The sequence below is a fragment of the Zalophus californianus genome, chromosome 6, assembly GCF_009762305.2.
Source record: "Zalophus californianus isolate mZalCal1 chromosome 6, mZalCal1.pri.v2, whole genome shotgun sequence".
Classification (NCBI taxonomy): Eukaryota; Metazoa; Chordata; class Mammalia; order Carnivora; family Otariidae; genus Zalophus; species Zalophus californianus.
The window spans coordinates 141,154,398-141,167,198 of NC_045600.1; the positions used below are offsets into that span (position 1 = coordinate 141,154,398).

Genomic DNA, 12,801 nt, shown 5'->3' on the forward strand with positions numbered 1-12,801 from the left:
AGGAGTTCTGAGCCTCCACTTTCCAGGGGCTAGTGGGCCAGAGCCATCGTGGCCTGGCCGACTCCCATCTCCCAGGGGAGTGTGGTCCTAAAGGTGGGAAGTTTAATGCACTGATGGGAGGGGCAAGGAATTCATTCGTTTTCCCGCAACCCCTTTGCTCTGCACCTCCCCCCGTTCAGTTCAGGGTGGGAGCACAGAGGACCAGAGGTTTTGTCATGTTTTTTGTTTTGTTTTTTTTAATTTAAAAAACGTTTATTTTTTTAAATGATCATACGGTGAAATTGGCGGTTGGTTTTTCTTTTGGCACACGGTTGTCTATAAATTTTTACATGTGTGGAAATTCTGTAAGCAGCACCAGCATCAGCATATGGAGGAGTTCCATCTATCAGGCTGCCCCTTCCTGCTCACAGCCTCGTGCGCGGTGGGCGGTGGGCCGGGTAGGCTACAGTCTGACTTCCTGCTGGCTCTTTAGATCCTGTTCTTTCCGGTATGACCGAAGGCTTCTGGAAGTCCAGTCCTTCCTCATACCAATGTTTCTAGTATCACGCAAAGGGTCAAAACGTCTAAACCTTTATTATAGATTAGTAGAACACAAACACACGGGGGAGCGATGACCATGACAGAAGGGGAGAGGCCCTTGTCCGGAGGGCCTTCCCCGCCCGGAGCAGGACCGCACGGCGCCAGCTCGGCTAGGCCAGCGTGGCCGGCCCTGGCAACACAGGCATGACCTTGGCCACAGCTCAGCAGTGGAAAGGCTCTCTGACGGGGTGCTTGCTGGGACACACGCTGTGGCTCCTGTCACAGGACAATCTTAAAGGAGCTGAACAGGAGAAGAGCGGGTCAGGTTTTCTGCTGAAAGAGGAGGGAAGAGGCTAACCCCAGACTTACCCACATCATCCCTAAGACCCTTTGGAATGGGCTGTCCCACATCTGTCCCTCCCCTTGGGAAGAGCTACCCTGAGAGGAACTGGGGCTTTCCCAGCCCGGCCGCCGCCGCCCATCCTGACACCCCAGACCTAGGTGCAGCAGCTGGGGACCCAGAACGCGGGGGGACCACTACTGTCATACCTGGCGAAGTCCGGTGAACGGGAGATGACGTGCTGAAACTCTGAGAGGTTGATGGTGCCATCCCTATCAATGTCGGACTCTTCCAGGATCTGGGGAAGGGAGAGCTTCAGGCCAAGTCCTGGCCCTTCCCTGACCCTTCCCTCCCTGGCCCTGCCCGGCTACTCACGTTGTCAATGAGCTGTTTCATCTCTGAAGCACTAAGACGTGTGTCCTCACCCTGTCCCGTGAGGCAGTTCACGAGGTGACTCAGGTCTTCCCGGTTCAAGGTTCCATCATCATCAAAGTCTAGAGACAGACACAGGAGGCCAGAAAGAATGTGGTCAGGGTGAGCTCCCAGGCTCCACAGAAGGCCCCCAGGTCCCGAGCGGTACGCCGCCACCAAGACCGTGTGGGGACAGGCCTGTGTCCCGCCAAGCTGCTCCTGGCTCTCACCGAAGATGCGGAAGGCATAGTGGGACTTGATGTCTGGAGTCGCTGTGTCACTGAACACACTGAGGAGGTCCAGGAAGTCCTCGAAACTCAGGCTGTCCCTGGCTGGGGATGTGGAGAAGACCCTGCAGATTCGCTCCTTGAAGGGGTTGGCCTAGGCAGGAGAACCTTGTGTGAAGGCCACAGGTGCGGCCCAGGTCACACACTCCTCAAGCCCTACCAGGAACTGGAGGAGGCAGGTCACAGTGCCCGCTCCATGAGCTCAGGCTCACAGGAGAGAAGGGTCAGTCTTCTAGGGCCAGCACGGAGGGCAGGAGGACCACCTGACTTGGGGAAGGGATAGGCATGGCTTCCTGTGAGTCAGTTTAACCCAAAGGCTGGCCCAGGGGCAGAGAAGGAAGATGAAAGCATCCTAAGCAAAGAGAACAAGATGGGCTGGTTACTTTAAAACACATTTACTTGAACACTCACTGTGTTACAGGCACTAGGCCAAGCGCTTTGCATAAAAATTTTCAGTCAGGTGCCCTGGGTGTCTCGGTCAGCTGTTAGACTCTTGATTTCCGCTCAGGGTGGTGAGATGGAGCCCCTCGTCAGGCTCCGTGTGGGGTCGGCTTGTCCCTCTCCCTGCCCTTCCCCCAACTCTCTTTCCCAGATAAATAAGAATCTTTAAAAAAATTTTTTTCACAGCAACCCTATGGAGAGGCAATCAGTCTCTGGAATAGGGTTTCTCAAACTTGAATAAGGTAGCTCAACTCCTTTTAAAGGACAAAACTTCTTTGACTCTCCAAGAATATGTCCAAGAATCCCAGTTTGCAAAACACCACTCTAGTTCATTCCACTGGGTGATTCTGGTAAAGCCCTTGTACCCAGGAAATCAGGGCCAAATGGAGAGACCAGAATGGGGACCAGTGACCACACGATCTCGAGACAAACAGCAGAGGGAGGGTGGGGGACTGGCACCTTGAGCTCTGGAAGGCTGAGGATCTGCTCCAAGGACACTCGCATCTGCAGTGACTCCTCCACACTCCGGTGCTCTGGGGGGAGCAACTCACAAAACCGCCTGTGGGCTCTGGCAGAAGGAGAGGAACCTGTTGGCAAACCTTCCTGTGTGTATTACATCCCCACTCCTTGCCTTGTTACCCACTATAAACCAGGTGAGGAGCTAAGGCACATACACAGAACTTCTCAGTCATCAGGCATAAGCCAAAGGGAGACTACATATGTAGAACCCCTTATGTCACAAGACTATGGGCTGAGAGTGCATTCATGCCATGGGTATTTACGGAGGGCCTAAAGTATGCCAGGCACTGTACTGGGCATTGGTTCTCGAGCTCCCTGAGGGATGGAGAGGCTGCAAAAGGAGCCAGAAGTTGGCCCTGAAAAACAGGGAGAAAAGAGTTTGAAATCTCTTTCCCATTTCACTCCAGGAATCTCCAGCAAAGCCTCCCCCTTTTTAGCAACTACCCTACACGATCTCTTCCTCAGCCCTCACCTCCTTCCCACTGGGATTATTTTTGCCAAGGGAAGCCAAGGAATCTCCTCACTCAAGTGCCTTGGCCACAAAAAGCTGGCACGCGGCTAGGAAGGGGGTTCCGGCCCGAGTTCAAATCCTCTTACTTGGAGTGTAGTCTTAGGCAAGTTACCAAACCTCTCTGAAACCGGTTTCATTGTCCCGGCACCTCCCTCCTGAGGATTGAATTAGGTAATGCCGGCAACCACTTCGCACACAGAGAGTGCTCAGTAAGCGTTAACGGTTACCGTGTTGCTTCAGATCAAGTTACCAGGAGCCAGGCTCCGGGTCGGCGAAGTCCGCGGAGAGCCACAGCAGCCCCTGCCGGGCCGGGGCAGGAAGTTCGGTTACGCAGAAGCCAGCGGAGCGCAGGCCCCGGAGCGCCCAGCCGGGCCGAGGCTGCTAGGTGGCCCCCGCGGTGCGCAGTGGGGCCCCCGAGGCGGCAGGGAGGGCGGGACGGGTTGAGGGCACCGCCCGGGGCTCGGGGCCCGGGCGCCAGCTCCGGCTCGGCCGCGGACCGCAGGCGGGCCCCTGTCCCTCCCTGTGGGGGGGCCCTCAGTTTGACCGTCTGCGGACAGAGCCCCCCACCCCCGACGCCGCCGCTAGAGGATCCGGGAGCTGAGGTTCGACACAGCACTTACAGGAGGATCTCCTGCTTGGTCAGGAACGTCAAGTCCTGGAAGGCAAAACGGGAGGGGTTCAGCGAGCCTTTCCGGAGGCCGCGCCCGCTCTGTCGCCCACCCCGGGACCCCGTTCCCCAGCGCAGGCCCGCGCGCAAACTCCCCGGGGACCGGCGTCCCGCGCACCTGGTACTCGGCCAACAGCTCCTTGGACAGGCGACTGCCCGAGCCCCCCATCGTCGCGCCGCGCGCACAGCTCCGCCAACTTGCCTCGGGGCGCCGGCAACTTTTTCACTTCCGCCCTCGGGCCGCGTCACCGCCCTGTCCCCGTGGCAACCGCTCCTGGGGCCACCGCCCCCGGGCCCGCCCCCCTCCTTAAAGTGCCCAGGCGCTCCCGACCCGGTTCCGCCCGCCCGCTCCCCGCTCCGGGCTGTCCGCGGCGAGCTGGAGGCGGGGCCCGGAGCGGGGCCGGACGCTCCGGGGCGGAGCCCAGGCTGCACGGCCCCGCCTCCTGGGTGGGCGGGACGAGCCCCGTCGCGTGCGAGCGGGCTGGCTGCGCATGCGTTCGGCACGCCGCAGCCTCGCCATGGCCCCGGTAGGAGCTTGCGACAGGTGTCGCGTTGCGTCCTTCTCCACTGCTGTCGGTGGTGGCGGCAGCCTTGGGCGCGAGAGGGGCCCAAGGGAAGTACCTGGAGCCTGGAAATCCGGGAAAGTTCGAGACTCGCTACGTGGCGGAAGGCGGCCAAGCCGCGCATTGGCGCGGCGAGGACTTTTTCACCCAGACGTTGCCACTGCGCCCGCGCCGCACGCGTTGCAGCGCGCATGCCACCTCCAGAAATGACTTGAACCTTGCGGGCCACTGAGGCTGTGCGCTGAGGGTCTGCAGACTGCAGGAGCCGTGCATCGTGATCTTCGATTTTCACAAGAGCCCTGCAAGGTAGGTTCCCGTTTTACAAATGTGGAAAACAGGTCCGGGAGAAGGATTCAACTGACTTGTCTAGGCTCCGGCATTTAGAAAGCGGTCACCCCAGTCTAAGGTTCTTCTCACGGCTCCCCAATCCTGTAGACCTCACTCGAGCCGACCCCGCGCCCAGAGCTCTTGTTTGCTCTTGTCCCCTCTCAACCCCTAGGACAATGCTTGGCCCGGAGTAGGCTCTCAACAAACTGGATGCATGAATGCATGAAGGAACCTCCACTATTCCAGAAGTTGAGGATCCCAGGCTGAGGGAGGAGGTGGAGGTGAGATGAATTCTTTTGTTTTCGGCTTTATTGACGTATAATTGACAACATTGTACGGATTAGTTCTTGATTCTCCTGATTCATTCTACTTGCTGATCTTTGTAAAGTCTAGATCTGATCATGGTGATTTGAGCTTAAAACTAATAAATGGTTAAAAACCGATATACTGGCCCTCTGAAATCTGACTTCAGCCTCTCTCTGCCCTCTCCTCTTGGCTTTCTGGGTTCCCGCCACAATGGGCTCTCAGTTCCTCTTCCGTGTTAGCCTCTGGGAGGCCTTTCCTGGTTCCCTAGACTAGATCAGGAATCTTATAGTTCCGGAATAGCCTGTGCTTCTCCTTGACAGCACTGTCTCACGTTGGCAGCTTATGTTTACTTGGGTGTTGATTGGGTTAATGTCGGCACCCGCCCCCTCCGCCCGCCATTCCCCGCTAGACTGTAAGCTCCACGAAGAGCTATGAGAATCGTGATCTACAGGATCTGATAGGTGGCAGTTGTTGAGTAAATGAATGACCGTAGCTTCCCCAGCACTCAATAAGGTGTTCCTCTGAGAGTGGCTTTAGGAAGACTCACTATCTCAACATGGGAGTCCGACCCTTGTGGAAATAATTCTGTTCCAAGAAACGGAGGCTGCAAAGCAGTGAGAACACCAAAACCAGTCAAAGTGAGTGGTTCCATCCCAACCTGATCCTCCTGACGGCAGGCTCTTTCTGCACGAGAAATCGGTTCGTATAATGATAGGCGAAGAACAGGAAGCTGCCCTGGTGTCCCCTGTACTAGACTGAGGGGAGGGGGCACCGGCCAGCGAGGGCCAGTCCCTGGACTCTGTGGTGAGACTGTATCTCTTTGGAATGAGGATGTGGGAATTGGCCCTGTGCCATGGTGACCAGCCGTGACATAGATCTCTCAGCCACCTCACTTGGTGCTGAACCCTTAATTAAACAACCTTCTGGTTATAATTTCGCTTCGTGGTAGATTTTTGTACAGAGGAGGGACTACACTGATTAGCCAATAGGACTACGTTTTGTGCTCTTTGGCATGTTTCCCATTAGAAGTCACTGAATAGGCGTTCTGAGTCCGCTTAGCACGGTGTCCTGGTCTGTGCCTGACCAACTCTTGAAACAGTGTGAAACTGAGTTGCTGAAATCCTTTTTTTTTTTTTTAATTTAAATTCAGTTAGCCAACGTGGAGTACATCAGCTAATATACTTTTAAAAAACAGCCTCTAGTGTTTCTTGTGAAATTATCTGATTTCTTAGTTGGATCTCTTCAGGTTTTGTTCATAACTACGAACTCTTGGATCTGAATTCCACTTTTTTTTTTCTTCCCCCAAGACATCTTTTCCCTATTTATAATATTATTTCCTTCTTCCTGTTTCCCGCCCGAGACTTGAGGGAGGAGAGCCACCCCAGGTTTCCCCGAGGGGGTGACATTTGATCTGAGACCTGAAGGGGTCAGCCCTGTGAAGAAAGTCTGGGAAAAGGGTATGTTGTAGGCAGGAAGCACAGAAAGCAAGGCCCTGAGCTGGAACAAGGTCAGTAAGTGGGGAGCAGAGTAGGGGGGCGAGGAGTGGAATAGGAGGAGGCGAACGAGGGAGGCCCAGCTAAGCCTCATGGACTTTCTTCTTGGGGCTCAAGGTCACATCCCTAGTGAGTAATAGAGCAGGCATTCAGACACCTGGTCAGCCAGTAAGGCTTGATCTCTCACCTTTGTCCCAGGATGATCCCCAACTCCACACGCTTGTTGTGAAGGTGCGTCACCGGAGAGAACTCAGAAAGCCCCCAGCCATGCCTGGCACAAGATAAGCACGTGACCAGTGCTCCCTTGCTCCTGGTTTTTGTGGAAAGGTTTGATCCCCTCACGTGGTCGCTGCTGATTGATCACTCTAAAGGAGTTCTTCTTTATTCACAGGTAATGCTTTGAGCCTGCCAGCTCACTTTAACGTAAATATGACTGTGCCCACTTTCTTTTGATTAATATGTCTTTACTCGTATTCTTAGCCTCCTGGTATCGCCTTGGTCCTGGGTCCTTGGTCCTAGCCCCTGGCTTAAAATGTTATTCCATATTTGTATCTAATCCATCCCTTACCCTTGACCTCCACGTTTGACTGTCAGCTGCCTATTACCACTTCTCAGATGTTCAGGCTGCATCTCAGGCTCAGTAATCAGAGCTGAACTCTCGATTCCGCCCCCTTCTTCTAATCAATCTGTCCCCCCCACCCCGCCCTCAGCTCCTCCATCGCTGTAAAGGCCACTACGGTGTACCTCGGTCCTGAAGCTGAGACCCCCCCAGGTCCTCCTGGCGCCTCAGCCCCCCTAGCCAGCTTGTCAGCAGGCCCTGTTGGTTTGGCCTTCCAAACAGGACCCGCGTCCCCTGCTCTCTGTCGCCCTTCCCACCTGTGCCGTCCAGTCGACCTCTCGCTCGCCTGGCCATCTGAGTGGCCTCCCAAATGGTCTCCTTCCCCTTTGCTCCCCTACATCCCCCTTCCACACAGCAGTCTGAAAAAAGTTTATTAAGTGTCACATGGTGCTTCTGCTTAGAACCTGCCAGTGGCTCCTTATTCCATTTAGAATAAAACCCAGGCGCCTGAGCGTGATGCATAAGGGCCTGCAGCGAATCTGGCCCCTGCTTTCCTCTCCAGCCTCGTTTGCCCCCTCCCCCTTGTTGGCCATGCTCTGGTTAACACTGGCCTTTCTGTTCTCGGAGCAGGCCAAACACCTGCCTGACTCGGACCTTGGACTTGAGCTTCCTTTCCTAGAACACATTTTCCTTGGCTCCTCATTGCAGCTTTCCGCTCAGTTTGCATGTCTCTGCTCAGCTGTCCCCGCGGAGAGCTGTACTCCGCCCTCTTCTTGAAGTACAATGCCCTGGTCCCATGTTTTATTAGTTATCCTTCACCGTCTCACATGTTTGTTTTCCACAGAATGCCAATACCATGAGCAGTTAACATGTTCATTTCGCTCCTTGCCTGACTCTACCACAGGATATAAGTTCCATGACAATAGGGGCCCTTTTCATCTTATTTGCTACTGTGCCCTCATTGCCTCATACATAGCGGTTACTTTTTTTTTTTAAGATCTTATTTATTTATTTGAGAGAATGAGAGAGAGAGAGAGCATGAGAAGGGGGAGTGTTGGAGGAAGAAGCAGACTCCCTGCTCAGCAGGGAGCCTGATCCTGAACCCAGGACTCCAGCATCATGACCTGAGCTGAAGGCAGTCGCTTAACCAACAGAGCCACCCAGGCGCCCCACTTTTTTTTTTTTTTTTGGTAAATATTTATTTTTTATTTATTTTATTTTATTATTTTTTTAAAGATTTTTAAATTTATTTATTTGACAGAGAGAGACACAGCGAGAGAGGGAACACAAGCAGGGGGAGAGGGAGAGGGAGAAGCAGGCTTCCCGCGGAGCAGGGAGCCCGATGCGGGGCTCGATCCCAGGACCCTGGGATCATGACCCGAGCCGAAGGCAGATGCCCAACGACCGAGCCACCCAGGCGCCCCTATTTTATTTTTTTAAGATTTTATTTATTTATTTATTTATTTGACACAGAGAGAGAGAGAGCACAAGCGGGGGGGAGAGGGAGAAGCAGGCTCCCAGCTGAGCAGGGAGCCCGATGTGGGGCTCCATCCCAGGACCCTGGGATCATGACCTGAGCCGAAGGCAGATGGCTAACTGAGCCACCCAAGCGCCCCAAGATTTATTAATTTTAAAGAGGGAGAAAGACCGAGTGGGGGAAGGGGCAGAGGAAGAGAGACTCTCAAGCGGACTCCCCACTGAGCACGGAGCACAACACAGGCTCATTCCATCTCACGACCCTGAGATCATGACCTGAGCTGAAACCAAGAGTCAGACACTCAACTGAGTCACCCAGGCGCCCCTAAGTGTACGGTTCGGTAGTGATAAGTATATTCACATTATTGTGTAACCAATCTCTACAACTTTCTCATCTTAAAAAATCGAAACTCTATACCCATTAAACTCAACTTTTGATAGATCATTTTGTATGTTTTTTAATGTTTCCTTTCTGTTTTATTCATGTAAAGTTTCTGGACCAGCAGAGCTGAGGGAACCCAGACTTGAAGTGAAGCAACTCTGCTGAGGTGAGCCTCCTTGTGAAGTCCTGGCTGAGCCAACAGCAGGCCCTTGTCCCTGACACCTCCGGGTCCGCAGGGCTCCAGGAGCCCCGTGGGAGATGAAGGTAGCCATCCATTTCCCCCCCTGAAGGATTGGCCTTGGCACTTACGCACGTACTGGGTCATCCTCACCCAAATGGCTCTATGCCTGGCCATTTGGAATCCCTACCGAACAGTGGGAAAGCTGTTCCCATAAAAGGAATAGATGGCTTTGAAACCCTGGCCATTCTTATACACTGGAACACTGCTACAGTTTTCTGGAGGGCAGTTTGATAGAGTGTGTGTCAAAAGCCTGACCCAGTGGTTGACTGGGATTTTATTTTAAAGGAAAATAAAAACATGTCTGGAAACAGATACACAGGATGTTCACTGCAACAAACAGATATGAAATTGGCAACAACCTATATGTTACTTATTTGTTTAGAGAGGGGGAGCGGGGAGCGGGGCAGAGAGAGAAAGCGAGAATCCCGAGCGGACGCCGAGCTGCGCATGGAACCCAACATGGGGCTCAGTCCCACGACCCCAAGATCATGACCTGAGCCAAAATCAAGAGTCTGATGCTCAACTGACTGAGCCACCCAGGCGCCCCGGAGCATGTGACTTCTAATCTCAGGGTCGTGAGTTCCAGTCCCACATTGGGCATAGAGATTACTTAATTTAAGAAAAAAAAAAAAAAGCTGGGGCACCTGGGTGGCTCAGTCGGTTAAGCGTCTGCCTTCGACTCAGGTCATGATTTTAGGGTCCTGGGATTGAGCTCCATGTCAGGCTCCCTGCTCACTGGGGAGGCTGCTTCTCCCTCTCATCTTCCCTCTCCCTTTCTGTCTCTCTCAAATAAATAAATGAAATCTTTAAAAAAAAAAAAAAAGCTGAATGTAAATGATTTTTTTCCGGGCATTGGAATAAGGGTCGTATTTTATCTTTATTTTTTTCTTCCATTAAGAAAGTTTACTCAATAGGGATGCCTGGGTGGCTCAGCCAAGTAAGCGTCTGCCTTCCACTCAGGTCGTGATCCCAGGGTCCTGGGATCGAGTCCCACATAGGGCTTCTTGCTCCGTGGGGAGTCTGCTTCTCCCTCTCCCACTCGCCCTGTCAAATAAATAAATAAAATCTTTAAAAATAAATAAGTAAAATGTCGAAATGGGACAACATCAGGTATTTTTCACCTCTTATGATTGTTTCAGGTCAGCACCATGGCCGCTCCACAGGATTCAAATGAGACTTCCTATCTGTTCCTTCCAAACAGTAAGGACTGGGAAGAGCAAGGCATTCCTGACTTTGTCTACGGGCAGAAGGAACTTGTTCTGGAAGGGATTCAGTGGCCTAGGGCTGCCCCCAGCCTCCTGGACACAGCACCGCGGTCTCGCTTCGACTCTGCGCTCTGCTCCGCCTGGAGGCAGCGGATGGACCTGGGGCTCTTCCGCTACCGCCTGGGGGAGCTGCAGACCCAGACCCTCCCGGGTGCTGTGGGTTTTGTGGCTCAGTTGAATGTGGAGCGAGGCGTGCAGAGGAGGCGCCCCCAGAACATCCGGAGTGTGAAGCAGGCATTTGACCCTGAACAGTTTAACTTCAACAAGGTCCGGCCAGGAGAAGTCCTTTTCCGTTTGCTCCGGGAGCCTGATCTCCCAGGTGCTCTCCGGCAAGAGGACATCCTCGTCATGATCAATGTCAGCCCCTTGGAGTGGGGCCACGTGCTGCTGGTGCCCGAGCCCCGCCGTGGGCTCCCCCAGCGCCTGCTGCCAGGCGCACTGCGGGCCGGAGTCGAGGCAGTGCTGCTGAGCTCACACCCGGGCTTCCGCGTCGGTTTCAACAGCCTGGGTGGCTTGGCCTCGGTGAACCACCTGCACCTGCACGGGTACTACCTGGCTCACAGACTGCCTGTGGAGGGGGCACCGAGCGAGCCCCTGGACCCTGGGGGCCGTTTGCATCTGCTCCGGGCCCTCCCAGCTCCCGGCTTCCTCTTCTACACAAGCGGGCCGGGGCCTGACTTGGAAGCCCTGATAAGCAGGGTATGTCGGGCCACCAACTACCTGACCGACCATGAGATTGCCCATAATTTATTTGTGACCCGGGGGGCCCCCCCTGGAAAGACATCACCTTCCTCCGCTCTCACAGGCGTCCGAGTAATTCTGTGGGCCCGGAAGTCCAGCTTTGGGGTAAAGGAAGGCGAGGCGTTCAGTGTCGCCCTCTGTGAGCTGGCCGGGCACCTCCCTGTCAAAACGTCCCAGGATTTCGGCAGTCTGACAGAGGCAGCCGCTCTGGCCCTCATTCAAGACTGTCTGCTGCCCTCGGCCCAGGCGGAAGAAGTACAGGCAGCCCTGGTGGCCTTGGTGGCCCAGGACGAGCAGTAATCCTTCTAGAAGTACTTATTTTCTACCTGCTCTGAGTCCCTTTCCATGTGGTCATTTGGGCATCCATGACTGCCACCTTACCCTAACCTGTCTCAGCCCAAGGGGAGGGATAAAGAACTGATAAGTGGTCTCTAAAGAGAAGAAACCTTAGAATAAATCGAATGAATGAGGCATCATGAATGTATCTGCTTCTCATTTTTCTTCTTGGACAAGCCTCAGGGATGTCAAACCTGTTACTAAGAAGGGAGTATGGGGGCGCCTGGGTGGCTCAGTCAGTTAGGCATCCAGAGTCAGCTCAGGTCATGATCTCAGGGTTGTGGGATCAAGCCCCACATTGGGCTCAGTGCAGAGTCTGCTTGAGGTTCTCTCCCTCTCCCTCTGCCCACCCCCCACACACACATTTGCACACATGTGTTCTCTCTAAAATAAGTCTTTTTTAAAAAACAAAGAATGCACAAGAGTTACATACCCTGGGGCTCCTGGGTGGCTAAGTCAGTTGAGCGTTTGCCTTCTGCTCAGGTCTCATGATTCTGGGCTCCTGGGATTGAGCCCTGCATCAAGCTCCCTGCTCGGTGGGGAGCCTGCTTCTCCCTCTCCCTCTGCCCCTCCCTCTGCCCCTGTGTGTGTGCTCGCTGTCTTGCTCATAAATAAATAAAAATATTTAAAAAAGAGTTACGTATTCCTGACTTCAGACTTTTCATATCAAGTCTTGGCAAAGTAATGGTTTAAGTGCCTCTGGCATTGTGCCCGCACTTCTGCCCTCACCTCTGCGTGTTCTCCCGTCGCCTGCCTCCAATGACCATTTCTTCATCCCTCCCCTCCATTCGGTCTTGCTCCCGCATAGGCCCTTAGAGCACCTTGCCCTGCCTGGCCAGCCTTGAATTTCCCTCCAGCCCCCAGCACTAAGTTGAGTGTACCTCCTGTACATCATCTCGTGTGAAAAAAGGCATCTTCACAACTTGAATACCGCCATTTACCAAGAACAGGCTGGCAGAGCAGAGGTCTGGCAACTTGTCTGAGGCCAGACGGCTCACAAGTGCTGGGGTCAGGACCGCAGCCCCGGTTGTCAGGGGCCAGAAGCTGGCTCTGTGCACCGGTGACTGCCTCTCTAGGCAACGGCCGGCATAGTAGTGGTGGTGTCCTTAACAGGTGACAGGCCCTGAGCTGAGGGTCAGGTCCCTGGGTAGCTGGCTTTCTCTGTCCAGGTCTTGTCTGAAGTTTTTATATAGAATTTTAGTGGTGTACATCCCAGAAGATGTTGTAAAGCCTCATTGGGTTAAGGCAGAATATGTACCACGAGAAAAAAAAGTTTAACATTTACATTTAAATATTACATATTTGACATTTGAATTCCTACAAAAAATTTGGGGTCAACTTCCTCTCTCTGGCACATCACAGTAATTTTAGCTTATGCTTCTTTCTGTGAGCCTTTGCATATACAAGCTCCAATAGC

At 53.7% G+C, this 12,801-nt stretch overlaps 2 protein-coding genes across 9 annotated transcripts; one reads left to right on the forward strand and one right to left on the reverse strand.

Moving 5' to 3' along the window:
* Window positions 1–225: 225 nt before the first annotated feature.
* CIB1 (calcium and integrin binding 1) lies at window positions 226–4,054 on the reverse strand. 4 transcript variants are annotated; one of them, XM_027569231.2, is made up of 7 exons: window positions 3,814–4,054; window positions 3,649–3,683; window positions 2,458–2,566; window positions 1,501–1,651; window positions 1,235–1,353; window positions 1,069–1,157; window positions 226–820 (listed from the first exon to the last, which is right to left on the reverse strand). In XM_027569231.2, the coding sequence occupies exons 1-7, from the start codon at window positions 3,862–3,864 to the stop codon at window positions 799–801; spliced, it is 576 nt and encodes a 191-aa protein (XP_027425032.1). In that variant the 5' UTR covers window positions 3,865–4,054; the 3' UTR covers window positions 226–798. The 4 variants fall into 4 exon arrangements, with proteins under 4 accessions (XP_027425032.1, XP_027425031.1, XP_027425030.1 ...); XM_027569230.2 differs by having other exon boundaries at window positions 226–849; XM_027569229.2 differs by having other exon boundaries at window positions 226–852.
* A 112-nt stretch (window positions 4,055–4,166) lies between these two features.
* Window positions 4,167–11,713, forward strand: GDPGP1 (GDP-D-glucose phosphorylase 1). Of its 5 annotated transcripts, none has more exons than XM_027569224.2 (5): window positions 4,167–4,564; window positions 4,758–4,866; window positions 6,583–6,775; window positions 8,911–8,967; window positions 10,182–11,713. In XM_027569224.2, the coding sequence occupies exon 5, from the start codon at window positions 10,191–10,193 to the stop codon at window positions 11,346–11,348; it is 1,158 nt and encodes a 385-aa protein (XP_027425025.1). In that variant the 5' UTR covers window positions 4,167–4,564; window positions 4,758–4,866; window positions 6,583–6,775; window positions 8,911–8,967; window positions 10,182–10,190; the 3' UTR covers window positions 11,349–11,713. The 5 variants fall into 5 exon arrangements, with proteins under 5 accessions (XP_027425025.1, XP_027425028.1, XP_027425027.1 ...); XM_027569227.2 differs by having other exon boundaries at window positions 10,244–11,713; XM_027569226.2 differs by lacking the exon at window positions 6,583–6,775.
* Window positions 11,714–12,801: the final 1,088 nt, after the last annotated feature.